Source organism: Solanum dulcamara, chromosome 11 (assembly GCF_947179165.1).
Source record: "Solanum dulcamara chromosome 11, daSolDulc1.2, whole genome shotgun sequence".
In the NCBI taxonomy this organism is placed as follows: Eukaryota; Viridiplantae; Streptophyta; class Magnoliopsida; order Solanales; family Solanaceae; genus Solanum; species Solanum dulcamara.
This window is the reverse complement of record NC_077247.1, coordinates 56518956-56546213: the sequence shown is the minus strand read 5'-3', so window position 1 is coordinate 56546213 and position 27258 is coordinate 56518956. Positions and strand designations below refer to the sequence as shown.

The window sequence follows — 27258 nt, the reverse complement described above, 5'->3', positions numbered from 1 at the left end:
AGACTAGAAAGAGAAAAAGAGATGGCAAAGTACGTAATTCAGCCGATTTTTCGGTCATTTAGGGTCGTCAGTAGGGGTGTTCAAAACTGAATCGTAATCAACAAGCCAATTATAAAATTGACTTATTGGTTTATTGATTTATTGGTTTATTGGTATTGAATTAACGAATAAACGGTTGGGGAATGGATTAAAATTTTATAATTAACGGCTTATTGGTGTGGGGTAGATTATTAAATTTTCTTATCGGATAAATCATTAATTCGTTAAGAATTACCATATACTTACACTTTTATTTTAGGTATATTAGCCTCATTTAATATTTTACCATAATATATAAGAGTAATTAACTAATCATATATTTTTCCTTTGTTAGTCCTAACTCCTAAAGGCTAAACTTATTTACTTTCTATAACTATATATTTTGCCTTAAAAAAGGTAAAGATGTAAACTGTAAAGAAGTCCCGTTTATTCTGAATTTTTATTTTTCATCGCTCTAAAGTCTAACCCAGTAAGTACCCCAGGTCTCTTCATCTCTTAGACTCTTTCTGCTCACTACTCAGTTGCTTCTCAAATAGCAAGTTTATTTACTTAATTCTTCGCTCTCGTTAGGATCAGGTACTGAGTAATGCTTTCATTGGACATTGAAAATGGGACAATCAATTGAAAATTTACACAATTTATCCATTTTATCTTGTTACTGCTCAAAATATTTTGAACTAATCAACTTTTGTCTAGTAAAAACGTATTTTAATTAAGTTGCTTGTAGTTAATTAAAACTTTGTACTTAGTTGTTTAGTAGTCATCATCCTTATTCCCTTTGATAAAGACTGCTCTTATGTTTTTGTAACTAGTAACACTTGACATGAAATATATATCAATACAAGTGCTAAATATTTTTAGCATTGGTCTTGACTTCGTGAGGCAACTGTTAAGTGTTTAGTATTATTATTTTTTCTATCACTACTCACTGCATTTAAATAGTGGAAAAGGTCAAAAAAATTGTAAGGTGCGTTCATCGAAAAAAAGACACCATAGTGATTAGAGGTTAGCTGATACATCGTTCGATAACCGTCCGATAATTGATAATTCGTTACCGAATCAGTCGATATCTTATAGGTTAGCTAGCGGATTAGTAAATTTAAAAATTGATGTCCGATAGACCAAACCGTTAAGTGAAATAATCCGCCCAATCCATCCGATAAGCAGCCCTAGCCGTTAGGCCATGCAATTTTGACTTCAAATTTAAAGTTTTCATTTAAAATTTGTTTGTTAATGATATTTGATAAAACATCAATTTCAATTCTCCTAAAAAGTAGAATTATAATTTCAAAATTATGATTTTAAGTTTTTAAAATTTAAATTTGACCTACAAATTTATATATCGTAAAAAAATACTTTTCTGTCTCATTTTGTATTATATAATTTGACTTGGCATGAAGTTTAAAATGCGTGGTCCAAAATAAGTCATAGATGTTTGTGTGATTATAAATCATTTTATTAAGAATAAAATGAACATTTTAAAGTTGAAATGTGTCATTTTGAGACTGACTTAAAAGAAAAGTGAGCCATATAAATTGGGACAAAGAGAGTAATAATCATAATCTTAAATTTTGCGAAAAAAAGAAAAGAAAAGAAAAGAGACTTATGCTCACCGTGAAGAGATTATTCATACCATATAAGAAGATTATATTAAAGGGTAACTAGTTACTATTATTATTGATTTATCGGACTAGAAAATTTTTGTAAAATTAGTTATATGTATTTGACAATGTATAATAGCAATTAATCAAAAATATTTATATATAAAACAAATATGAAGATATGCAATTTGTTAATAAGCGCGGGTATTTTAAAGTAAAAATTACACGATTAACCAAACATATACTACTAATTTATTTATCATAGCTATAGTTTTAAAAAATTACCACTCGCCACTAATGTTTTTCTCGAGTTGCTACGATTCCACTTCTGAATTTGTATATCCCGCATACACAGCCATATCTTTCCATTTGCCTCATTATATAAAGTAGCCTTTCTCTCTCATCCTAAACATTTTACTCATTTATGTCTTTAATTCACTCAACCACAATCAAATTTCAAATTTCAAAAATTTTGTTACTCCCCCAAATTGTGCTCCCACAATTTTAGATAACTTCTAGCGGTTTTATTATTTTTTTGATTTGTATTAATATATCCCATTGATTTCTTTCAGTTTTTCAGTTATCTCCATAGGTAAGTACAAATCATGGATGAACAAACCTCTTCCAAGAAAATTACTCGAGGTATGCATGCCCAAAAATTGGACGATTTTTCATCTTTTTCTTTGAATTTAACCCAAGAGTTCCAAGAAATTACAGGATCTCTTGCTAAATATGGAGTTAATCAACAAAAAATTAGATCCAATTACCGCAATGACCTAGTGAAGATGCAACAACTTATGCATGTTCTTAAACATCTGAAGAAAAAGATGTTGAATATGGGTCAATGGATCAAGATGATGCCTAAAAAATTGAGGTATTTGTACAATTTTCTTGTATATTTTTTGTGATTTCTGTATCTATCAATACATTTCACATTATGTTGTATACGATTCTATGGATTTAGATATCAATGTTTATTGCGATTCTTTTTTACTTTTTTAGACATTATCGTATATTTACAACAATTATATAAAGTCACTTTTTATAGTTGTATATTATCAGCAAGCATACATTTCAGTTATTATTTGTATAATTTCAGCATTATTGAGGTATTTATATAATTTATTTTATATATTTTTTGTGATTTGTATTTGTATCAATACATTCCATATCATGTTGTATACGATTCTATGGATTTAGCATATCACTGTTTATTGCAGTTTTTTTTACTATTTAGACCGTATTTGTATATTTTCAATAATTACATAAATTATTTTTTTAATATTTGTATATTATCAGCAAGTATACGTTCCATCTATTATTTGCATAATTTCATCATCAGTATACATTTACTTATTGGTATACTTCAATCAATTGTGTGTATGTGTGTGTCTCTCTCTCTATATATATATTAAGTCATTTTGACATGTTTATTTAGGAAGTTAAATTTATCTTTTTTTGTTTGATAGAAGTCATATTTGGTAAGAAATTCTAATCAAATACAATAACCATGATTTGTGAAATTGATTTTCTTTTTAATAACCTTAATTATCGCCCCATTAATTAAATTAAGAGTCCAATTTGTATAAAAAAATAAAAGCTAAAGTCATGTTCAGCTCCTTAAAATCATCCGCATAATATTTTTAGACACGTCAACTCAAATTTATACCTATTGAACACCTCTATCTTCCTGAATTTGAACCACTTGAACTTTTTTTTTCTACGTGGCACATAATTTTTGATGCACATTGGATGAGCGTGTGAAGATATTTAATTAGGCATTTTTTGAGAATTTTTTTTTTCTTCCTTCTTGCTTGCCTTTTTGCCGTCACTTCCTCCACCATATAGTCACCAGATCGTCGCCGTTGTCGTACACCTTTCTTCTTCCTCTATTTTCTCCAGACATTTCACCCTTTCTATCACTAATGTTGTTTTTTAGTCTTATCGTTGTTAGGATTACTAGCATCGTCAGAATCATTCTTGTTATGGCCATCATCGTCATATTTGGCAGCCTCCACCATTCTTAATTGGCACCTTTTTTAGCGGATCTCAGCCTTGATTTTGATTTCTCCCACTGTTAAATTGTATATGGATATTTCCATCATCATTACAACCGCTATTGCCATCATTATTACTGCTATTTTCATCAATTAATTTCCACCATTATTATTGTACATGTCTCTTTATTATTAATGGGATATTTTGATGTTAAATGTATCAACATTTGTGTGAACGTATGGGCTTTTAGTTGGATTTTGTTTCTATTTATTGGAGGATTTTCATGTTTATTGATTGTTGTGTATAAGAAAAAAGAAAAAAAAGGTAGGCAAATAGATGATGGGTTGTCGCTGCGATAGGATAGCAAGGGAAGTGGGTGGGTTTGTTACAGATTTTTTATTTTTTTTTTTACTTAATTTCTTTTTATTTTATTGTATAATACACTTTTAATAATATTTTGGATCCAAATAACATGTTATTACTTAATTTATCAAATTGTCATGTCACCGTGAGTGTGTTTCACTAGTTTTATACTTTTAGTTGATTGTTAAAAAAATATTTAAATGGTTCAAATTCAAAAAATTAGAGGTATTGAATAAATATGAGGAGACTTATTATGTTTAAATATGAGGAGACTTATTTTGGGGTATTTTTCTAGCCCCCCAAAAATATGAAGAGTGTTTTTAGATTCATTGTTTTGGGTAATAACTGTGAATATATATTACCAAACAAAAAAGTTAAAATACACCTAAAGAGAACTCATACCTCAACTACCTTCCATGAAGATTGAAGGGTGTCCAGGTTATGAGGCCTCCAGCACCAAAAAACTATTTACATAAGTTTATGCATAATTACACTATGTCTTATAATGTATTTCTTTGTTCCTTGCCTAATACCTATCCCCCTGTAATTTCTCTTTGTATCTGTTACAGTACTATAAAGCTCTCTATTCACAATTTCATCCCTGAAATTTTTTCAAATTACTTACCTCTTAAATGTGGTGTAATATAATAAAGCTCCAAGTGTTGCATCCATGATTTCTTTCTTTCTTCCTCTTCTTCAAAATCATAAGATCATCTGCAAAAATGAGATGAGTTAATTGCATAGTCTTACACATAAGGTGGAAAATGAATTCTAGAATTAGAGTAAATGCATCAAATTTTTTCTGAACTTAGCAACAAAATTTACTTTATCATTTTAATTATATGGACGTTCAAATATTCCTCTTTTAACAACTTTCAAATGAATTTAATCTCATCCTTACACTACAATACCAATTTCACAATGCAAAGTGTATTACACGTGTTCATCCTCAGCGCCACATCCGTGTCATATTGAAAATTATTATTTAAATTTTGATTTTTTTAATTTTTTTATTTATTCACAATTTTAAAAAGGTCAAAAAATAGAAAAAAAATAAGGATTAATCCAAGATTATTTAAAATAAAAAAACCTTTAAAAAAAATCAAACTTCAAGTTCATCACAATCAACAAAAACTGTCATAAGTAGCAATCTTAAATCAAGAATAAGTTGCTGTTTTTTTTTCTAGTTCATTACACCTAGGAATAAGCAAGAATAATTTGAGATGACAGAATTCTCATTTACTGATTGAAAGGGAACAGGGGTGGAGGTTTTCGAAGAAGAAGAAGAAAGAAGGTGGGGGGACAACGAGTTCAAAGACGAAGAGGAAAGGGTGAGATAGGTGTTGGTTGAGGGTGAAGAGGTTCGAAAAAGGAGAAAGAGGGAGGACGGGGGTGGGGGTGGGGGTGGGGGGGTTTGAAGAACGAGAAATGTGGTGTGAGTGGAGGGTTTCGAATAAGGAAAAATAAGGTGGGCGATTTGTCAAAGAAGAGAGTGGTGGCTGAGGGCGGCGTATGGGGTGATGGCCGTGAGGAAGAAGAAATCTTATTGGCTGAAAAGAAAAAAAAAAGAGCGTCCAATTGTTTTACGCGTTTTTTTTTAATTTGTCAGGTCAGCTGTTTGGATGGATTTAAATTCACTTGAAATGAGATTAGGGGGTAAATAATTAATCATAAAGTTAAGAGTTAAAATAAATTTAGGGGATTTTATGTATTTCCTCCCAAGAATTACGCCATTATTTTCGGTGTTCTAGTAAGTAATCCATTACCAACAGAGAGAGAGAGAGAGAGAGAGAGAGAAATAGGCCCTCCCGCTTAAGCCCACTCCTTCCTTCAAAATACTCATATCTTTCCTCATTCACTTTGATGGAGAATTAGGTATTTGTAACACAAATAATAATTATTTAAATAAACTTTTATAGAAAATCATATCCATAGAGCATTCCCTCCACAATACATTTGGGGATGTTTTTCTTATTGTAATGTCTAAGTAGATCATGACATTATGCACGAAGGATCTACCTTAAACAAAGACAGTTTGAGTGTCAATCACCATGCTAGGCAATTCTGCTTTAAGTCTCTTACATAATAATTAATTATGGGATACATTTACTGTTATATTCTGGATTTTTGCTTCTTGGACTATTCGTGAGCTAACGGATATAAATTCAAGGACTTTTAATTTTAAATTTTAAAATGACATAATTTGTTGTAAATAACTAGTTATATGGATAATTTATGTGAAGTAAAAGACATCTCAAGAAGTATCCTTGAGCCAAATCAAAATAGAAGTCATCAAATATTTTTTTTCCTAAAGTCATGTTTTGGGTAAGCTGACTTCGGGAGGCCATAACCCCTTTATAATTTGATAATTTGGGAAAACCCTCAAAATGAAAATTGTAGAAAATTGAAATATTTTTCCAATCATAGGTTGTGAATCTGAAGGTGACATCGGAATAAGGAGATATATATATTGTAAGACAGAGAGGTCAAGCTGGATAGTAGATTCGGCCCAACCCGATTCTAACTCGGGTCAGGCCTAATAACCACATCCTTAAGGGATTTGTTTAAGCTTCTATCTTCATCCTCAAATAAGAAAACATTCAGAAATTTCTAGAGAGAGAGAGAGAGGGAGAAGAAGTTCTTGAGAGAAAACACCAAATCCGACCAAAATTTGAGTTTCGAAATTCGAAGCTCATGAAAAGAAAATTATTGTACGTCGCGTTGGCTTCAATTTGAGTTAGATATCAGCCAATAAGGAGAAGATTTAATGTGTTTGCTGCATACTTGAGGTACTATTAAAGTCCATTTTTCATTGTTAACAAGTTTAGTTAGAGTTTTAACGGATTAGAATGGAGAAAATAGCGTTATAAATTAGTTTGGTGATTTGTTGAGATATATGGGTTAAAGGGTTGTTTTAGGTAGCTTAAATGGATGGAATTAGCTTAGTGATGATGTATAATAATGGTTGATATTGCTTTGATGTTGTTGATGAGTTGTTGTTCTTGAATTTGGAGAAAAAAGGTGTATGAAGATTGTGAGGGGTTCAAATTCATTTTTGGGATTGTGTAGCTGGTAGTAATTCTGGAATATCTCATTGTGTAGACCTTTGATTTTAGATATTAATCATGTTTTGGAAAGATAATACACATACCTTCAACTCTTATGTTTATGTTGTAGTCTATATCTGCTGTTATTATGTCGAAAAAAGGGGATGAATCATGAGACAAATTCTGTCCAGATTCTGGATTGAAAAATCCCTCATGTATAGCTGTTAGTGTTTTGATTATATCTTTTTGTACAAAATGAGTTTTGAATTGATTTCTTTTGGGTTGAAAACTTAAGACATAGCTCTAAAAGTTTCATGAAAGTCATTAAGTCCAGTTTTATCTTTTTCAATTTCAAAATGTGGACACAACTTGAGGTACTCGGTTTTCCGAACTTACTGTTTTGGGTAACATAATTTGGGTGGCAATATTCTAGGCTTATTGTCAATAATAAATCTTGTTTTATGTCAATATTTTGGATTGTTGATATTACTTGATGATTATATGGCTGATTTGAAAGTGGGAAAAGTGAGCGGTATAGGAGAGGTGCTGTCCAATTTTTTTTTGAAATAACCTACTAACGGTAGAGTATATTTTATTCTTGTCCATAGCTTAATCATAGTGCTTAACGTTTTAATATAGATTGAGAAAATATTGGGCAACATATTAGTGTAAACGCTAAAGGTATGTAAAGCTAACCTTTTTTTCTTTGGGCATGATCTTATGAAACAAATGGACGACGAATGTATAGAATTCCAACGAAGCTCTTATTCTTAGATATACTAGGATGATGAATGTTCTCAATTTTCAGAATTTATATCGATATGTCTTGATTCATATGTATGATTCCAGCCATCCAAGTTGGTATAAGTCGTATTAGTATAGATCATACTTCTGTATAATTCATATTTGGAATAATTTATAAGGTCAATCGGAGGTTACTTGAAATGAATATTGTCTTGATTTTCAAATGATGGTTCATTTGAATTATTCTATTGAGTCTCAAATGATGATTTAAATGCATATGGTTACTCACTACTCTACTCGTGCATGTCTTAATGTATCTTTCACCGAGTCCCGGGTTGAGTATGTATTCGTGCACAGTTTCACTATATTATTCACCGAGTCCCTCACTAGAGGGCCGGATACGATATATATATATATATATATGATGATATGATATGATGACATGGTGATATGATGATAGTGCCGAGACTCATGATGGGCTGAATATGATATACATATATATGACAGATTCACCGAGTCCATAATGGGTCGGATATGATATGTGATATGATCATGCATGATTTTATTTCATAAGGCACATGTACAGTGATTTCTTGATTATCGGTATTATACTTGTCTCCTGATTGCCTATTTCAAATGTGAACTCATTTATGGTATTTTATGCTTTATATACTCAGTACATTTTGGGGGCTGCGTTTCATGCCCGCAGGTACAAATATTAATTTCGGGGATCCGCCAGCTTAGAATTTCCACTCAGCTATTTTGGAAGTGCTCTATTGTCTCGGAGCCTAGAATTTCGATATAAATATTTTGATGTATATATTTATTTATCCATGGGTATGGCGGGGTCCTATCCCGTCATATGTTACTGTTGATATTCTTAGAGGTCTGTAGACATATATGTGGGTGGTATATAGATGTTATCCAGCTGTACTAGTATGATATTTATTTTGGAACGTTCTTATTCATAGTGGCAGCCTAGTCGGCTTGCGTATATACATATATATTTTGGAATGTGATGTGTAGTGGCAGCCTTGTCGGCTTACGTACCACCTTACCTTTGATGTTATAACTCCTCAGGAGACAGGTCGCATAAATATATAAATATGGGACAGTTTTAATATGACATCCTGTTTCCTTAAGTCCCATATCATGTTTAGTTGTGAATTGGTTATAGACAACAGATATGTGTACGGGTGTCCAGTCCGGGCATCAGTCACGGCCTACGGAGTTGGATCGTGACATTTACATAGAATATTGCAATATGAGATAAGTCAGAATCAAGGGCGGAGCTCTGATAGGACCGAGACATATATAATTAAAATTAATTTTTATGTTATATAATAGATATTGAACCTCATATAACTTTTTTATGTATGTTAACTATTTCGTATTTTAAGCCCTTAATGAAAATTCAGAGCCATCACTCATCAAAATTGATTAGCATCCCGTGGTTTAGTCACCTTAGGAACCAGGGCTATCAATGTGTTACATGTAACTTGTAAATAATAGTTTGAAGAATAATTTTTTTTGATGTAGTTTGATTGCCTGTTTGACAAAATTTTAGAGAAAATTAAATATTTTATTCTTTCGTAAACTTTTAACTTGTCCTATTCAAATTTGATACCTCTCCATGTTGTGAGATTTCACTGGGTTGTTGTTATTGTTATTCAAATTTGATACCTCATTAAGAAAATACACATAATTATTTTACCATACAATGCTTATTAATTGATATTTAATATAAGATCTTAAATAATGATATGGGAATACTTAATTAATTTTAAAAATAAAATATAATTATTATTTTTTATCTTTTGTTAATATGTTAAAAGTATTTTTTTTAAATAGAAGTGAAAGTGAACAAAAGAATTTGTATCAAATTTATTATATTTATCGAATCATAAATTGGACACCAGACATGTTGACCCTAGAGTTAGGCTAAACGTGCGTCCACAAATAAAGATCCCGTGGGGGCCTCCCACCGTCCAGTAATCATCCATCTAGCACCGCCTCTCCGCCAATGGATTAGAACTTTCATTGCGCGTGTGCATCACGCACATCCTGGTCGCGCGTAACTCTTTATTCCCTTATTGGCTACTTTCAGAGGTCAGCTCGATTGGTCCACGTACTCATCTGACAGCGAAGTATAGCTGCCCACAGCAATGGCTGTTTAGTAAATTCATGTAGTTTCCAGGGGTAAAATATCAGAAAGAATTGTCTTGTACCGCAATAATTTATTCCCATATCTCATATGATTTGGTTTTCGCCATATTTGTACGCACATAGGATAAACAAATAGAGAGGGAAAGGGAAAATACCCAGAGGGTATTTATTGTGTTATGTCTGAGAGGGATCTTTCTTCTTTATACTAATATTCTTATTCAGATCTCTCTCCTTTACCATTCTTCGCATCAGTCATGGGTATCTGGGAAGCTTTTCTCAATTGGCTTCGAAGGTATATTTCCCTTTTTTGTTATTATCAACTTTGCAAAGTATAATTGGTGATGGCTTGGATAAAAGATAGGAAGTTAAATAGGAATTAAATTGAGATTGAGGCTTAGTTGATGAATTTTTCTTTTTCTATCATGCATCTTCTTTCTCATAATGTGCTAATTGTTGAGGATTTTGTGTGTTGTCGATGGGTTAATTCTATACGGGGATGTTGATATGCCGTTGTTGGCTTATGGATTTGAGGATGAATAAATATATGAGTGTTATCGTTACAGGTATATTCTGTGGTGTACGATCTGTCTTCTATTTCTTCTTCTTCTTCTTTTTTTTTTTTTTGTATTGGTGTGTTATCTGTTGAACGTTTTATTAATGACTCTGGTGCCTTTGTCTGGAATTTGGAATAAAAAGATGTGATTTTTGCATCCTCTTTTGTTTGTGGGGATGACTGTTAATTATTATAACTTGTTTTTAGCTGAATGAGTCTTTGATTTGTTGGGGCACTACTGTGAGTCTGAATTTTATCATGAAACTTGGGTAATAGTGGTCATCATAGCCCCACATATTTTGTAAATTTACATAACTGACTTTCATACCGTGGAAAAGAAATTGGAGTGAGAGATCAATGTCAGCAAACATTTAGTCTGTTTATCAGATGTGGGCATAGCAAGGTCTTGGAATTTTTAGGCTACGAGATGTTGAACTGTCTACAACATGATATTTTTTCCAACTCTATTCAGCGTTCCTCTTATCTTGTCCGCTTTGGTCACTTCTAAAAGAATTATGGGGCAGAAATTTCTGGTCATTCAACCTGTATTGTACTTCACTACTACACCTCCCAACAAGGCACAGCAACGGACATTGAAGTGTTTTTTTTTAAGTAGTGCAAGGAGATTTCTAGTTTGAAACGACAGAAATCCGTGCTATCTTTCAGTACAAGTGAGCGATTTAGGATAAACCTCTCAATGGCACTGACAGTTCTCATTCACACTTGTCACATTGTAATGCTGAAAATTTGTAAATCTTTTGCTAGTCCCTTCCAAGTGTTTCTTTTCCCGTAGATGGTCTCTTATTATTTTCCTCTCTTTGTCCATGACATGGTATTCCTTTTGTCATTGTATTTGGTTTATTTACTTTCCAGATTTGGCTAGACCATTTCCCTTCTTTAACTCTTATTTGAATTTTCCTCCTAAATCCTTGATGTAGCTTTTGACTTTTCTAAGTTTCTTGCAAAATGATTTTTGTCTTCCTTGGGAGTCATTGTTGTAGATAGTTTCTTTGCCTGATCAGTGATGGGCCACCTCTTATCAGAAAAATAAAGTCTATATATGTGGTTGGAATTCCTTTTCATATTTTTAAAAGGACTAGTTACTGGCTGGTGAAAGTGAAACAATTTGTAAAATAAATCTTCAGGGCCCTTTCTGCTTTTGTTTATTTGGCAATTTGTACTTCCCCTTGAGCTTGCATCACATGCATAACTTTTTTCATGAGGTTTGTGGTTCCAGAAATGACTCGACCAAAAAACTAATGTCGTACAAATTTTAAGATGTCACCATCCATTATTCAGTCTTGTGTCATCCCACCATGCTGCGCACTTCGCATCTTGTAGTTGCTATTAGTATAAGGTCTTTCAGTTATGGTGTTGTGTCTCATTGTTATTTTGAGTTTGGAACTTGACTGTTGAAACCAGTGTTGTGAAAGGCGATCGCCTCGTTGCCAATGGCGAGAGGCGAGGCGAGGGGACCCTTCATTGCCTTTTAGCTTTGTGGCGAGGCTATCTTCAAAAGGCAACGCCATGGAGACAAAGGCGAGAGGCAAGAAAGGCGTCGCCTTTTGTATTTTCTTAAAAATAAAAAAAAGCGACCACTTTAGGGTTTTAAAAGTTAAAAGGTAATTTTAGGGTTTTCCTTCCAAATTTGCACAATTGCACTCTTAGACTGCAACTGCGACTCCAACCAGTCAACTCAAGTAGACTTCTTCGGCGACCAACCAGAATTTTCCGACGACTCCAAAGTCCAACTAATACATATTTTTTCTTTTCTTCTTAAGATTTCTTCTTCCTTTGTTTCTTTTTTTTCTTCTTCAGACTTCAGAGTTACTTCTACCTCTGTTTTTTCTCACTGGTTTGACTTTTGTTCTTTTTTTGTCTCATTCAAGTTTTAGGCTTTTAGTATGTACTATCTATTTTCAGTTTTTGAATTGAAATATTTGCTAATATGTTATTGCTATTGAGATTTTAATTATTTATATATGTAATTAGATATATTAATTTTTTGATATTAATTGTCCACTTAAAAAAGGCGAGCGGCGTGCCTTGTGGTGAGGCAGACCCTTGTCGCCTTTCGCCGTCCAAAACATTGGTTGAAACTTATTATCTTTGTTCTAAGATGGACTTGAAAGTTTAAACATGTCAGAATTTCGATCTTGTAAATGCACTTGTGTTGATACTATGTTTCTTTTGGCTCCTTATTAAATGATTCCTCATGTCAAACTTGCTTGTTTTCCAGCCTCTTCTTTAAGCAGGAAATGGAGCTTTCATTGATAGGATTACAAAATGCTGGAAAAACATCTCTTGTAAATGTTATCGCTGTAAGTAAATTACTTGTTAACTTTCTAGTGCCAGCTCATCATTATTGTTTCACTTGCTTTGCTTCCATATAACTGATGGAATCTGACACCTTAATGGGTTTGTTCTTCTCTTCTCATTCTTAGACTGGTGGATATAGTGAAGACATGATACCAACTGTAAGTTTTCATCCTAAAGGATCTCAACTAGTTTTTAGATTTTGGCCAACTCTGCCAAACACTTCAAAGTGATCTTTTATAATTTTACGACAATTATTTGCATTCAGGTGGGATTTAACATGCGTAAAGTGACTAAGGGAAATGTCACTATAAAATTGTGGGACCTTGGAGGTCAACCCAGATTCCGCAGCATGTGGGAGAGATACTGTCGTGCAGTTTCTGCTATAGTGTATGCATCTCCTCTCCAGCTTATATTAATCGAATTGCTTTAAGAGATAGATGTAGATGAATCCATTTATACACTCATTCAGAAGATAATACATGATAGATGGTGGCTCTTATGAATTGAGATGAATTTAATGTTCTCCATGGTTTACTAATGAACAGTTTTATTGAATCTCATAATTTGCCTGATCAAGCTATCTGATCTGGTGCTTGACAGATCTATATTTTTATGCCTTCGATTGGTGGAATTCCTTGATCTTGATCATTTTTATGTGTATTTAAAGGAATGATGCTAAATAAGTTACTCCCTTGAGAGTTTTAACAAATTTCAAGGACCTCAAGTGCATTTACATTTACATAAATTCTTATACTACAACCTTGAGCTAATTTGGTTTCTGGATTCTTTAAATGTCCTTCCCTGCAGTTATGTTGTTGATGCTGCTGATCCTGATAACCTCAGCATATCAAGTAGTGAACTCCATGACCTGCTGAGCAAGCCATCTCTGAGTGGTATTCCATTGCTGGTGCTGGGAAACAAGATTGACAAGCCCGATGCCCTGTCCAAGCAGGCTTTGACTGACCAGATGTAAGTGCAGAAAATTGTGTGCAAGTGACTGAAGGCCTTAGTTTACAGTATGGTTGGTTTGTAGAAAGGAGGGAAAAGTTAATTCTTTCACTTTAGGTCCTGGTCCATAAAACTGGAAAGGAAGGAAAAGAAATTTACTTCTTTCACATGGTTTAAAAAGCTTTTGGAAGGAATGCGAATACCTCTGCATGTCCTACTCATATCTTAGCTGCAGAGAGGATCTTAACCTTATCATCCCTCCTATTTTTTTAAACCCTGATCGCATAACTTTAAATATATCTATGTGGACTTATCTTAAAGAACATTATGTTGTTTTTCAGGGGATTGAAATCAATAACAGATAGAGAAGTGTGCTGCTATATGATCTCCTGCAAGAATTCCACCAATATTGACTCAGTCATTGATTGGCTTGTTAAGCACTCGAAATCAAAGAGCTACGGATGACAAGAACTTTTTTGTAGTGGTGCTGATTTGTATGATAAATTCGCGTGGCTATTTGTTTTTTCTACTGGTTTCTCCAGAGTTCTCTTGTACTGTAAATTAAATTATTGTCTATTGAATGAGTTGTTACATGTTTTTTTCTTTTTTCTTGCCATTTTCTGTCTCAACTCTCTCTATTGTGTTTGCAACTCCTCTTATAATGTTTACGGTACGAATTTGTGTGAAAGGACGGATCTTTTATTTTTATTAGAAGAAACCTAAGTTATCATAATATTTTATGTTCTATGGAAGCCCCAGTTAACAATGTCAACTATGTGTATTCTTTGATTTTGTCAGCTCCAAATGATTATGTTTATGTCTGGCAATATTTTGTGAGCACTTTTTATTAAATAAAAACATGTGATCTATCAGTTATAAGTATTTAATTGTCTGAAAGTATTTTATTGTTTAAGAAAAACATTTCACCGTGTGAGACAATGACTATTTTTTCCCAACAATTTATGCTGTCAAGTTCATATTACTTCTCAAATCAACATTTAGACATTTTAATATTCGAAAATTGTTTACTATCTAACTTGCTACTTTACTACTCTCTCACACTCTTTTTCTTCCGGTTCATTTCAAAAAAAATGTCATTTTATTATAATTTAAAATAATTTAATTTTAAAATTTTTATTTTTATTTTTATTTTAATTAAAATTAATTTTCACTGCACAAATATTTAGATTGTTTAAAATTACAAATTTTAATTTTTTTTTCTTTATAAATGTCATGTGAAGTCTGCCACATTTTTCCATTTTCATGAATATTAAAAGGCCGTTTGGATTGACTTATAAACTGTTTTCAGTTTTTTTTGAGTGTTTGACTGGCCAAATAAATAGTTGAGTTTATTTGAATGAACTTATTTTAAGCAGTTTATAAGTTGAAAATAGCTTATAAGTCAAAAAAAAATAGATGCATACCAACTTTTTTTTTTATTTAAAAGCTGTTTTTAACTTATAAACTGATTAAAATAAATTCATCCAAATAAATAAAAAAAAAAAAAAAAAGGAAAACGGAGCAGCTTATAAGCCAATCGGAGGGACCAACCTGTAAGTCAATCGGAACGACATCTAAATCCGAAATCAAATTCCTGGTACTCTTATCAGCATAGAGCGAGGAGGACCAACCTGTAATTGCTGATTTGCTTCTGCAAATTTCACTTAAACTTCTCATCCCTCCATCTCCATGGAAGCCTCCACCGGACCTCCACGTCTTCCCTCTCCGTCACCGGCAATGGACGTCGGAAAGTTAAAGCATAACCTCCTGCAAAAAGGCGTCGACCCAACTCCGAAAATCATCCACACTCTCCGCAAAAAGGAACTTCAAAAATTCAACAGACGCCTTGCAAAAAAAGCCGCTAAAGAACCCCCGCCACTCACAGAAACCCAAAAACAAGCCCTCGCCGAAGAATCATATTTCCAAGCCGTTAAGTCAGAGTACAAGAGCTTTAAGAAAGAGATGAATGCCAAAAATGATGAAAGAATGGTGGGAAGGCCTTGGGAGAGGATTGAGAAACTCAAATTGCAAGAGCTTTCCAGTGAGAGTAAGGTGTATTCTGGTGATAAATTGAATTCTGAGCATCTATGGGAGCTCAGTGATATAATTGAGAGTGAAAGAGATAAATTTTCATGGCTTTTGGATAACGATGTTGAAATCAAACAAGGATGGTTCGATAATGAAAGGTCTAACTGGGACTACAGACAACGTCGTAGAGGCGAAGCTGAGACAATTCGGTTTATCATTGATAGGTATGTGTACCCCAACTAATTTGGAATCGAGGCCTTGTTATTGTTGTAGTACCAATAGTTGTGCAAATATACCCGACTTGTGTCCAACTAGTCTGAGATTGAGGCTCCTGGTATTGATAGGTGTGGCGGTATATCCGACTCCATTAATTTGGCATTAAGCTGTAATTGTTGTTGTTGTAGTACTATTGATAAGTGTGTGAATTCTGCATGTTCACAGTAGGTTGAAGAATCAATTTTGAAGCTGATCATTTTCTACATTCTTGTTATAGATTGAGTGGGACGGAACTTGGTGTGAAGGATTATAAGTTTTCTAAGTTGATGAAACACTCTGGATTGCAGTATACTGAGGAGCAAATGCTGAGGTTTGTGCAAGGGCTTGGTGAAAAGGGACAGTGGAGACATGCCTTGTCTGTTGTACACTGGGTTTACACTTCTAAGGAACATAGACGAAACAAAAGCAGGTACATATATTTTATCAGCAATAAACCAAGTGTTATTTTGTTTATATAAGTAACTATGATGGTTTTGGTACAGAGCTATAGTTTTGTGAGTAGTTAATATATCATATATATTGGTTTCTTCTATTTTCTTGAAAAAGAAGCTATAATGTTTGCTTTATCTAGGTTCGTGTACACAAAACTGTTGGCAGTTCTGGGGAAGGCAAGGAGGCCCCGTGAAGCTCTTCAAGTTTTCAATTTGATGAGAGTATTTTCCTAACTCTTATCTGTCGGCTTCTTCTTGAATATACTCATATGGTGTGGTTGGAGAGAGTCTAACACTTTGTTACATTTAGGGGGATGCCCATATTTACCCTGATATAGCAGCCTATCATAGCGTGGCAGTTACACTTGGCCAAGCTGGTTTGCTCAAAGAGTTGATCAACCTCATTGACTGCATGAAGCAAAAACCCGAAAAAATAAAGTACATGCGGAGGAAGAATTGGGACCCTGTTCTTCAACCGGATCTTGTGGTATATAATGCTGTAAGTAGTTGTTGTTCTTCCTATTGTCCTGTTTTTTTTCTGATAAAAAGTAGTGTTTTTACTTCTGGGTCCCAATTTCTTTTTTTATGTTTGATAATCTGCATGTTTGTGACTTCATTGGTCTTTACCTAAATGACTGCTAGGTTTTAAATGCTTGTGTACCGTCCCACCAGTGGAGGGGAGTGTTCTGGGTTTTTGAGCAGTTGAGAAAGAATGGTCTTAAGCCAAATGGGCCAAGCTATGGACTAGCAATGGAGGTAGTTCATACCTTTTCCCCTTTTCGTTTTATAAAAGTTGACTTTGTATTACTCACAAAGTCTATCTCTAAGGAAGTGCTTTGAGTTAATTCCCTGTTATAAGTGTAAAGAGCCTATAAAATCAAAAAAAATATTTATAATACCTGGAGGCATTCAAAAAAATTATTTATAATACCTGGAGGCATTCATACTTTTGATACTAGTAGGGAGCAATCACAATTAGTAACTGTTTTGCCTTCTGCTTAGATCTTGAACAGGTGTCATCCATCTTATGTTTTTTGATAATTACATTTTGTGTTCCTTCTAATCCATGATTCATTTTGAGTGAGTCTAGGAAATTGCGAACACCATTCTGAATTGCTCATTGATTACTGTTACGTGAACAAGTTAGAGAACATTTTCAGATGATTTCTCTTGTTAGTATTTGAAAAGGAAATGCTCATTTACCAACTTCCATTCCTTTTCAAAAAAAAGAAGCAAAGAGAAGGAAATGCTCATGTGTGAAGCAAGAAAATGAATAAACAAACACTGTATCATTGTGTGACTTGCTGACACAGTAGATTTTAGACTAGCATCACCAAACAACCATTCAGTGAGGATTTTTGATAATTACTAATTGGACTGTAGTATTTTCCATATGATACTTGTTATTTATTTCCAAGTAGTTATAGTAGCATTGTAAGTGTTACAAGCGTACTGCAATTCCATTGAAAGGTAATGTTGCAATCTGGAAAATATGAACTTGTCCATGAGTTCTTTGGAAAGATGAAGAGAAGTGGGGAAGCCCTAAAAGCTCTTAGTTATAAAGGTAAGATGGTTTTCTTTTCTCTTCCCTGACCTCCAACGAAAAAAAGGAAGAAAAAAGAACACTCAATTTTTTTAAAATTAGAGACTTATTGCGCCCTTCTTTTAGTTCTTGTAAAATCTTTCTGGAAAGAGGGGAGAATCAATGAAGCCATTCAATCAGTGAGGGAAATGGAACAAAGAGGAGTTGTTGGAACTGCCTCAGTGTATTATGAACTGGCTTGCTGTCTTTGCCACCATGGGATGTGGAAAGAAGCATTCTTGGAGGTGAGGACCCTTTTTCTCTTTATCTGTTTTCTCTTTTTGATGGTTTTTATAACCCTGACTTCCTTGTACTAGTTCTTGGAGGTGAGGACCTTTTTTCTCTTTATCTGTTTTCTTTTTGATGGTTTTTATAACCCTGACTTCCTTGTACTAGTGAAGCTGAACTTATATAAATAATTATTTGGACTTCCTCAGAAGTCAGTTCCTATGTTGCTTACTGCATAAAGAAGTTCCTTTGTCATGTCTATCGCTTAATGTACAGCAGGACTAATGGATTAGATAGTTTTTTTAAAAAAATTAATTAGCACATTCATTTTATTTTTGGAGGACACAAAGCTTGCATGTAGTAAAGCACTTTTTTCAGGCTAAGTTATAAAGATTGTCATTTAAAATAAGGCAAATTTTTTGAGGACTTCTTTGTTTTAGACAATACTTATTCTTGCAAATATTGGATTGTAATTGAAATCCAGCGATAATTTCATTCTAGAAATTTCATGCATCCTCTCTTAAGCTTGATTCTTAGTTGTTCTTCAAGCCCGTTGACTAAGAAATGTAGGTATTTTTGCTCTCTTGCCTTTGTAGCTAAGACTGGTGTCATAATAAGCATTTTTATTTTCCAAAAAAAAAAAAAGGAAATGTTGGTTATAGTACTTGTAGAGTAATTCATTGTGTACCCATCATCGGTTCTTCCCATTTTATCTGTTAACTTTTGATCTTTAGTCATTACATGCCTCAAAATTTTGTTGCCTTTAAATATGCATCTTCTACTCTGATATTTATGCTCTCTCTTTGGAAAGGTGGTAACATACAATGTATCTGCTGATATTTGAGACTTCTCTCCTCTTTGTGTAAATGTGTCTGCATGGTTCATCTTCTGCTGATCTTTTGATGCACAAACTCAATGTCAGTCATTCCACTCTTACTGCAGATTGAGAAGCTGAAGATGCTACGTCATGCAAGACCTTTGGCAGTTACCTTTACTGGCATGATTTTGTCATCCATGGACGGTGGACATATTGAGGGTTGTATATGTATATACGAGCACAGTAAAAAGTTTTGTGAACCTGACATAGGAATCATAAATGCCATGTTGAAGGTTTATGGCAAGAACGATATGTTCTATAAAGCTAAGGAATTATTTGAGTGGGCTAAGACAGAGAATCCTGATCCTCAGCTTAGCCAGGGTAATTTTAGTCCTTCCTGTAGGCCAGATGCATATACATACACCTCGATGCTTGAGTCCTCTGCTTTCTCTCTCCAGTGGGAATACTTTGAGTATGTGTACAAGGAGATGGCTTTAGCTGGGTATCAGCTTGATCAGAGCAGACACGCGTACCTCTTGGTGGAAGCATCAAAAGCTGGGAAGGTAAAATTTGCAAGACTGGCGCACATATCAGGACCTGCATTTTATGATATCTTTTTGACATTGAATAGTAGACTAACACCCTCGTTCCAGATAGAAAAAAATCTAACCAATGATGTCTATCTGGTAAAATGTGTAGGCGTATAGGTTGATTCAACTCATTTAAACTGTTTACCTGCAATTGAGCTATGACAGAAAGAAAAAGTTGAGTGGAAAGAAAGACAAAATACTTTTCATAATTGTGGATTTAGTTACTTTTAATGAGTTGATTGTGTTCCAGATGAGTCTCTGTTTTTGGAGTTATGTCAAAAATCAGTTGTTGGAACTAGGTTAAACTAAGATCCTGTTTGTTGGTATTCAACATTTCCTTTTATAAGCTTCTTTCGTTGTTGATGCAGGTGCATTTGCTAGAGCATGCGTTTGATGCAATACTGGAAGTTGGTCAAATACCTCATCCATCATTCTTCTTTGAGATTCTATGTCAAGCCACCTGTCAACATGATCATGAAAGAGCTGTTGCTCTAATTAAATCAATGGTTCATGCTCCATTTCAAGTCAGTGAACAACAGTGGATTGACCTATTCAACAACAACGATGAAAGAATTAGCCGTTCTAGTTTGAGAGGATTATTGGATGTGATATGCAGCCAAAGTTTGGGATCAGACAAGACCATTGTAAATTTGTGTAGGGCATTAAAATCTGTTTGTGGATCTTGCACTTCAGGAGTGCTTTCAATCGATGAACCTGTTAAATTAACAGATACCAGTGCTATGACAGCTGATAATGATGGAAGTCTATATAGATGCAATGCTCCTGCTAATACTGATGAATTATCCCTTCAGCATGTTCAAGTTGATGAAGCCTATGATGAGATAGAAAAAGGTGCCGATAGGGAGTTAGTTTCGGATATGTCACACTTAAGTCACAGAGAAGATGGTAGAGCTGGGACAAACACAATCTTTGAGCTTTCTGATGACGAATCTGATTGCTTGGATGATATCGAACAGTTAGAACTCGGGATGTCTAGTGATGAAGATAACTCTTGTGAAACCAAGGTTCCCTCGGCGTATGAGATATTAAAAACGTGGGAGGATATGAGGAAAAAAGATTCTACATTCTTCAACTTTCAATTAGGCCAGATGTGAGTTTCTGTGACCTTTCACAGAAATTGCTCCTTCCTTATGATGACAAGGCTCCTTGCAAAAGCCAATGAAATGATACTGGAGATTAACTATGAGTAAGGGTTCCAGGAATTTCAACCTTGTAAAAAATGGATTATTACAGCAGTGAGATAGTTGAAACAAATTATATGGGCTGTGATATTATTTGATTGCCCGACAACTAGTTTTCTTTTCCACTAATCAATTGTATTTGTGTACAATTTATCAATGGAAGTAAAAAAAAAAAAAGGAGATATTTTCCAATTCAAACACACTTTTACCACTTATAATTAGCAAACAAGTAAAATATTTACTTAGATCCGGATATGGCACAGATATGTTTTTCATTTCAAAAATAAATTAAGGTATTATCTTGTATTATATAGGAGGAATATTTTTTAAATTAGTATAATATATTTAAGAATTAATAAACGTGAAAAATAAATATATATTGTGCAGGTGGAGAAAATCTCTTATGATACTTGGAAACATCTTCGAAATCTGAAGCACTCTTTAACTAGCGAACTCGTCACTGTTTAATATACAAAACGACGTCGTTGTTCACTTCAGTCTCGCTTCCACCTTCTTCCCATTTCTCTCAAACCCTAATACAAAGTCTCTGCAATTACTGACAATGGCATCTCTAGTTTCGAAAATCTCATTGACAAGACTCTTTTCCCGGATCCGTGCCCCATCAATAGCTTATACACTATGCACAGCGACGGAAACCCGAACCCAGAAGTTGGAGCGGATCGCCGACCAACTTCTGGACCTGAATAAGCTCGAAAAACATGACTACTCCATCCTATTCCGGCACAAAATGGGTCTTAATCGATATGGGCCTGCTGTTACAGGTCTGGGTTCTGGATCTTCCTCTTCTGGCTCAGGTGCAGCGGCTGCAGATGCAAAGGTGGAAGAGAAAATCATCTTTGATGTAAAGCTCGATAAGTTTGATGCGGCGGCGAAGATTAAGGTGATTAAGGAAATTAGGTCTTTTACTGATTTGGGTTTAAAGGAAGCTAAGGAATTGGTAGAAAAAGCGCCAGCAGTGGTGAAAAAGGGAGTAACGAAAGACGAAGCTAATGCCATTATAGAAAAGCTCAAGGCAATAGGTGCTACAGCGGTATTAGAATGAAACTTTTCCATTTTTGCCTCATGTTCTTATACTTTAAATTGTTATTTTCATGGGGAGAAGAAATGGAAATTTTACTCCATTTTGATGAATTTTTGGTTGCACATTGCTAGGGACTTTACTACATTGATTTTCTTACTCGTTTTGTGTGTCCCCTGCTGTTTATAGTCCCTGGTTACTGCTTCAATAAACTCTTATGTTAGTTCATTTGCACTGTGCTATAGAGTGTTGAAATTGTAATAATTTTCTGGGATATGTTGATTATTATTGGGTTGCAAGATCCATTTTTCTTCCTTGTTACATGGATTTACTTACTAGCAGTGACAATGTTTGAGTATTTGATATGAGTACATTTAGCATTTCTCTTGATTTCTAATGTATAGAAAATCTGCACGAAATACCCACATGCATGTCGTTCCTGTCGACACAGATACATTAAAGCAATTGCAGTGGTGTAGGGTTATATTCGGCTGGCTTCTTTTGTTAGTTGTACATTGGTTACCTCGTTGATCAATTGCTTATCTTTGTTCATTTGCAATCTTCCATAGAGTTTGTTGAATTTGTAGTACCTCGCTGAGATTGGTGGTGTAGACTGTTTTGGACTGCAAGATTCATTTCCTCTCTGCTCTTGTATTGGTTCAAGGTTTTTACCAGTGATTAATTTAGCTAGTTACACGGCGATCATTTATTTTGTATAACATGCTCCCGTTGGAATCCAATTGCAAGTGTATAGAAAGTACCCAAGTGGACAGCCTTGGTATGACTTCCTATATCATATGATTTCTCAATTGCTAGCATATAATTTGACATCTTAGAAAGCTAACGGCTTTCTTATAGATCAGCAATCCAAAAATTTACCATGATTTTCTTAAATTATTGTGCTACTGTAGTAGTTGACCTGCAATTATACTAGTTTCTTTTAGAGATTTGTTTCCTTGCTCCTTTCTTCAGTTGGTGGCCGTCAGTATGCTTCTCTCCAATTTAAATGTTAGTTATGACTTGACATATCATTCTTCTTTGATTATTGCTTATCTATGGCTAAGCTGCATGGCCCTGCTTGTGTCTTAGATTCCTAGTTCAGTTGTAGCCATTTTCTTTTGCATTCACAATCTCTCAATATATGTATTTCATGTAAAGGATTACTTTCACTAGAATATATGATAAATGACAAACTCTTATACCTTTTATATGAGGACAGAAGTTACCTCTTTGAATGTAAGCTCTTTGGGATCTACATTCAAATATGTTCAGCATCTTCTGCACAGTAGTTCTTCCATGACCTTTGTGTTTGTTCAAGTCTGTGTTTGTCATCTATGAACAATGTGACCGATATCACTGGTATATAAAAGTAAATTACCTAGTTCTTGAGCAGATTAAAAACAGCATTATAGTAATAAAAACCAAAGAAAGAATATGAACTATTAGAGATTATAATGTGTAGTTTGCCCCCAAGTTCCCAAATATTCTTGGCAGGTTATTTTTGGGAGAAATTTTGGTGAAATTTCAAAAAATATTATTTTGTATCTGTAAGTTCTAAAAATTATTAAAAATACCCATAAGTTTGTATTATCATTTTATGATGAACATGTTCCGTTAAAAAAACCTTATAACATAATTGATAACAATCAACAACAACAAAATAACATTAGAGGTAAGAGCAATACATTAATCGAATTAAAAATAAATTATTCTTTTTTTCAAATCTTGTCACTCAAATTATTCTTTTTCGGAGGAGGTAATACTAAACTATTCTTTTATAAAATCTTGGTTGATCATAGTAATGGAGTAAGTTGGTAGATAAATATTTTGTTAGAATTAATAAATGATTAATTTTTATAAAATATAAAAGTTTGGGGTTATTTTTAAATTTTTAAAACTTTTCAATTTCCCAAGTTTTAATTTTTTTTAGAACTTGGGAACTTGAGGATTTTGCCAAATATATTTGCCAATAATAGCAAATTGTATGGACAAACACAACTTTTCATTATTATTTAATTTTTTTTCAAAAACTAGTTGGGACCAAATGCTCACTAAAATTGGGGAAGAAGCTGAAGAACCTACGAGTCAGGTGGAAAGTTTTAGGCCTAAAATGGTTAGTGCAGCTGCACGATCCCATTTTATCCTTTCAAGAATCGAGGTGAAAAGACAACTATTTTTTTCCCAGTCATGATTCATTTGTGTATGTCCCTTTTGAAAGTTTTGGACTTCTCCTTGCACTTGGTGTAAAATTTAACAAATTATTGGAGTTTTCTGGAGGTTCAGGGCCCTTGGCTCCCTCATAAATACAGCAGCAAATTCTAGGATATAAATTTTGAGTTTAAATCTTCATCTATTATGCGCTCGGTTGAGCTATCTCTCATTCTAATTTCTGCTTAATTTGTTGGAGAATGGCGTTCGATTTTCCTCGTGGATAGGATGCATTGATTGTCCTGGACTGAACAAACTTGTTGTATCGCATGCTGAATAAACAACTTTAAGAGGAAGAGAAAGTAATCATTTCACATCAACACTTATGAAGGAGAACAAAACGTTTGTGCATTATGTGCCCAGTAGCCAAAGGTGTGAATGTGATGATATACTAAACGTCAACAAAGTTTAACGTGACTAAATAGTTAGCTAATAAAATAATTTATAAATGGTTGTAAATGTGTAGTAGCATCAATATGTACAACCAAAACCTTAAAACTACACTCTCATGACGAAAGGAAAGAATATCAAATTGAACATACTACATATTATACATTGATAATGCAAAACAACTTTGAATATACACTACAACAATAGTTTAATCAATTATAGCAGATTACTTATCTTCTCCTTCAGTTACTGAGTAACTTGATGGTCAACAATTTTTTACACTGACAGCATACAAAAATATAAGAGTTCAAAAAATAGTTGAACAAAATATTATAGGGAATAAACAGGTCAATATAAAAGTTTCTACTCCCCAGGAAAGTCGACACCGGAGACTGATCCTAAGGAAACAACTGCAATATTAGAAGCTCCTGGAAAAGCTAACAAATTCTTTATCACTTTTGAGATATTAGTTGAAGAGATATTGCATTTCTTATGCCCTGGCGCTACAACCAGTTTCTCAAAGTTTTTTGCATGCTCAATCAAAGACTTCAAAAATTCTAAAAGGAGCTCTGTTGTGTTGGATTTGCGCAGACAACTACAACTGTTTGAAGTAACCTCTGCATGCTTCAAATTCTGTAAGGAGCCTTTGAATATGTTTTCATGCAAATCAAATTCTTCATCTCAGGCAAAGAAATCTCCCCAAGGATACAGAAGAATCACAAATCAGGTTAGTGTAACTACTATAAGATACTTAAGTAAATGTTTGGATTTTAGAATGGAATGTTATGGTACTGAAATTGAAGAGCAACACTCTCACACACACACACAAAAGAATCTGAAACGAGATCTAAGCAACATAGTAGTCAAACAATTGACGAACAAATGAAAATGCTTTTTAGTTAGAAGGTGTATAATACTGAGATAGACCACTGATAATAATTTAGGGAAAGTACTAAAATGTTGAAGACTTCCTGTTGAAGCTGTAGGAGATCAATAGATGGTTGAATTTAATATTTTATACAACAACAACAACAACAACAACCCAGTGAAATCCCACACCATGGGGTCTGGGGAGGGTAGAATGTACGCAGACCTTACTCCTACCAAGGTAGGACGGCTGTTTCCTGGAGACCCTCGGTGAATTTAATATTTTATGTCAAACAAAAATAAGTAGCTAATAGCTCATTGTAAAATGAAGAAGAGTCTTCAGTGCAGTAACGCCATAGTCGCATATATGTAGAAAATGTAGGTCTGATAGACAACAATTTCAGTATCAAAGGGGGCTATACATAAAACAGCTTGACATCCAAGGATATATTACGCCTCAAAATGTGATACTGAAAATATAAAGGATAAAGGATGGAACCTATATAATGAAACATCATTACCTCTAACTAAATGGAACAAACACAAGGGAAAAAATTTAGAGTGAAAAAGAATATAAAAGGTATCTCAAAGCAAGAAATCAATTGAAAACATACCTCTTCATGAAGTATCGTCAAATTCTCAAAATAAGGAGTTGACCTTAAGAGAGCATCTATGCCGAGAATGGCCTTTTTTGAAATCCAAGAATTTATCGTCAACTGTTTGCACTTCAGTATCAGCAATGAAACATCTTTCTTTTCCAACACCAAAACATAAATCATCTAAATGGGAGAGAGAAGCAGAGTAGAAGGTAAGTGTACATTGAGTATCACAATATCAAATTTTATAGGGCCTAAAAACATCCCAAACTCATGGAGTTAAAGTTTCACGCTTTACACCCCCCTCACCCATCAAGAGAATGTTTGAAATTATGGTCTTCCTTTGATTTTTTTCGAGCCTCAGAACTTTCCAATAGTTTCTATAAAATATTAGAAAACAAACATACTTAACAAGGAATTCACTTATAAAGCTACTGTGTGATAATAACATCCAACCAAAGCTGTTTTAAGTTCAGAATAATGTACCACATAAATGTTATTCCTCCTCTATTAAAGTTAGTAAACCAGAAACAGTATAGATGTAAAGAAAAAAATTGTATCCGAGTTCACAGAATTTACTGTGTGTCCTTAAGGAATTTAATTCCCTTACTGTACCCGAGGTTATAGTTTGTTTCCTCCCACGATAAAACGGATAGAACATTAAAAAAGTAGCGGTACCTCAAACTTCTTTAATTCCAGCGAACTCAGAAACAGCAACGTAATCACATAAAGACACAATTTTGTTTGTAAGAAAATATATGCAAAAGAGGGAGAGATTTTTCGATGATCAAAACTGAGAGGAGGCCTCTCTATTTATAGCCAACAAGTTATTTTTTTTTAGCCAACAAGGTTTCTTTTGGGAAAGGAAGTGTCTGTTCGGAAGGAACATGTCCTTTCTAAATCTGCGAAGGGAAACGTCTATTCGAAAGGGATCCACGAATTTCAAATTTCGTTTCCATTAATTAATTAATTCTGTAATTTTAATTTAGCGAATTTAATTAATTCAATTAATCCGCGAATTAATTAATTAATCAATTATTTCGAACTAATACTGAATTAATATTAAGAAAAAGGAAATCAATTAATGAGATTAATAAATAAATTTTGTCTAAAAAATTATCAATCAATCACATCATTTGCCGAAATCGAAGCCGAGACGAGCCAGCGAGGACGACGATAGCGTGAGGGGGCACCCTCTACTTAACCCTTTATGAGTTAAAGAAAGT

General features: G+C 33.8%; 3 protein-coding genes across 4 annotated transcripts; all 3 read left to right on the top strand.

Moving 5' to 3' along the window:
- Positions 1 to 10060: 10060 nt before the first annotated feature.
- On the top strand, positions 10061 to 14375 carry LOC129874977 (ADP-ribosylation factor-like protein 8a). 2 transcript variants are annotated; one of them, XM_055950386.1, is made up of 6 exons: positions 10061 to 10250; positions 12751 to 12832; positions 12956 to 12988; positions 13096 to 13217; positions 13638 to 13799; positions 14120 to 14375. In XM_055950386.1, exons 1-6 carry the CDS (start codon positions 10213 to 10215, stop codon positions 14241 to 14243), a joined length of 561 nt encoding a protein of 186 aa, XP_055806361.1. In that variant the 5' UTR covers positions 10061 to 10212; the 3' UTR covers positions 14244 to 14375. The 2 variants fall into 2 exon arrangements, with proteins under 2 accessions (XP_055806361.1, XP_055806362.1); XM_055950387.1 differs by lacking the exon at positions 10061 to 10250 and adding an exon at positions 10352 to 10521.
- A 994-nt stretch (positions 14376 to 15369) lies between these two features.
- LOC129874976 (pentatricopeptide repeat-containing protein At5g67570, chloroplastic) lies at positions 15370 to 21130 on the top strand. The gene is made up of 9 exons (XM_055950385.1): positions 15370 to 16030; positions 16300 to 16491; positions 16654 to 16735; positions 16824 to 17012; positions 17156 to 17269; positions 17984 to 18077; positions 18183 to 18340; positions 19266 to 19703; positions 20099 to 21130. The coding sequence occupies exons 1-9, from the start codon at positions 15468 to 15470 to the stop codon at positions 20843 to 20845; spliced, it is 2577 nt and encodes an 858-aa protein (XP_055806360.1). The 5' UTR covers positions 15370 to 15467; the 3' UTR covers positions 20846 to 21130.
- A 196-nt stretch (positions 21131 to 21326) lies between these two features.
- Positions 21327 to 22270, top strand: LOC129873314 (uncharacterized). The gene has a single exon (XM_055948386.1). The coding sequence runs from the start codon at positions 21495 to 21497 to the stop codon at positions 21993 to 21995; it is 501 nt and encodes a 166-aa protein (XP_055804361.1). The 5' UTR covers positions 21327 to 21494; the 3' UTR covers positions 21996 to 22270.
- The last annotated feature ends 4988 nt before the right edge of the window (positions 22271 to 27258 follow it).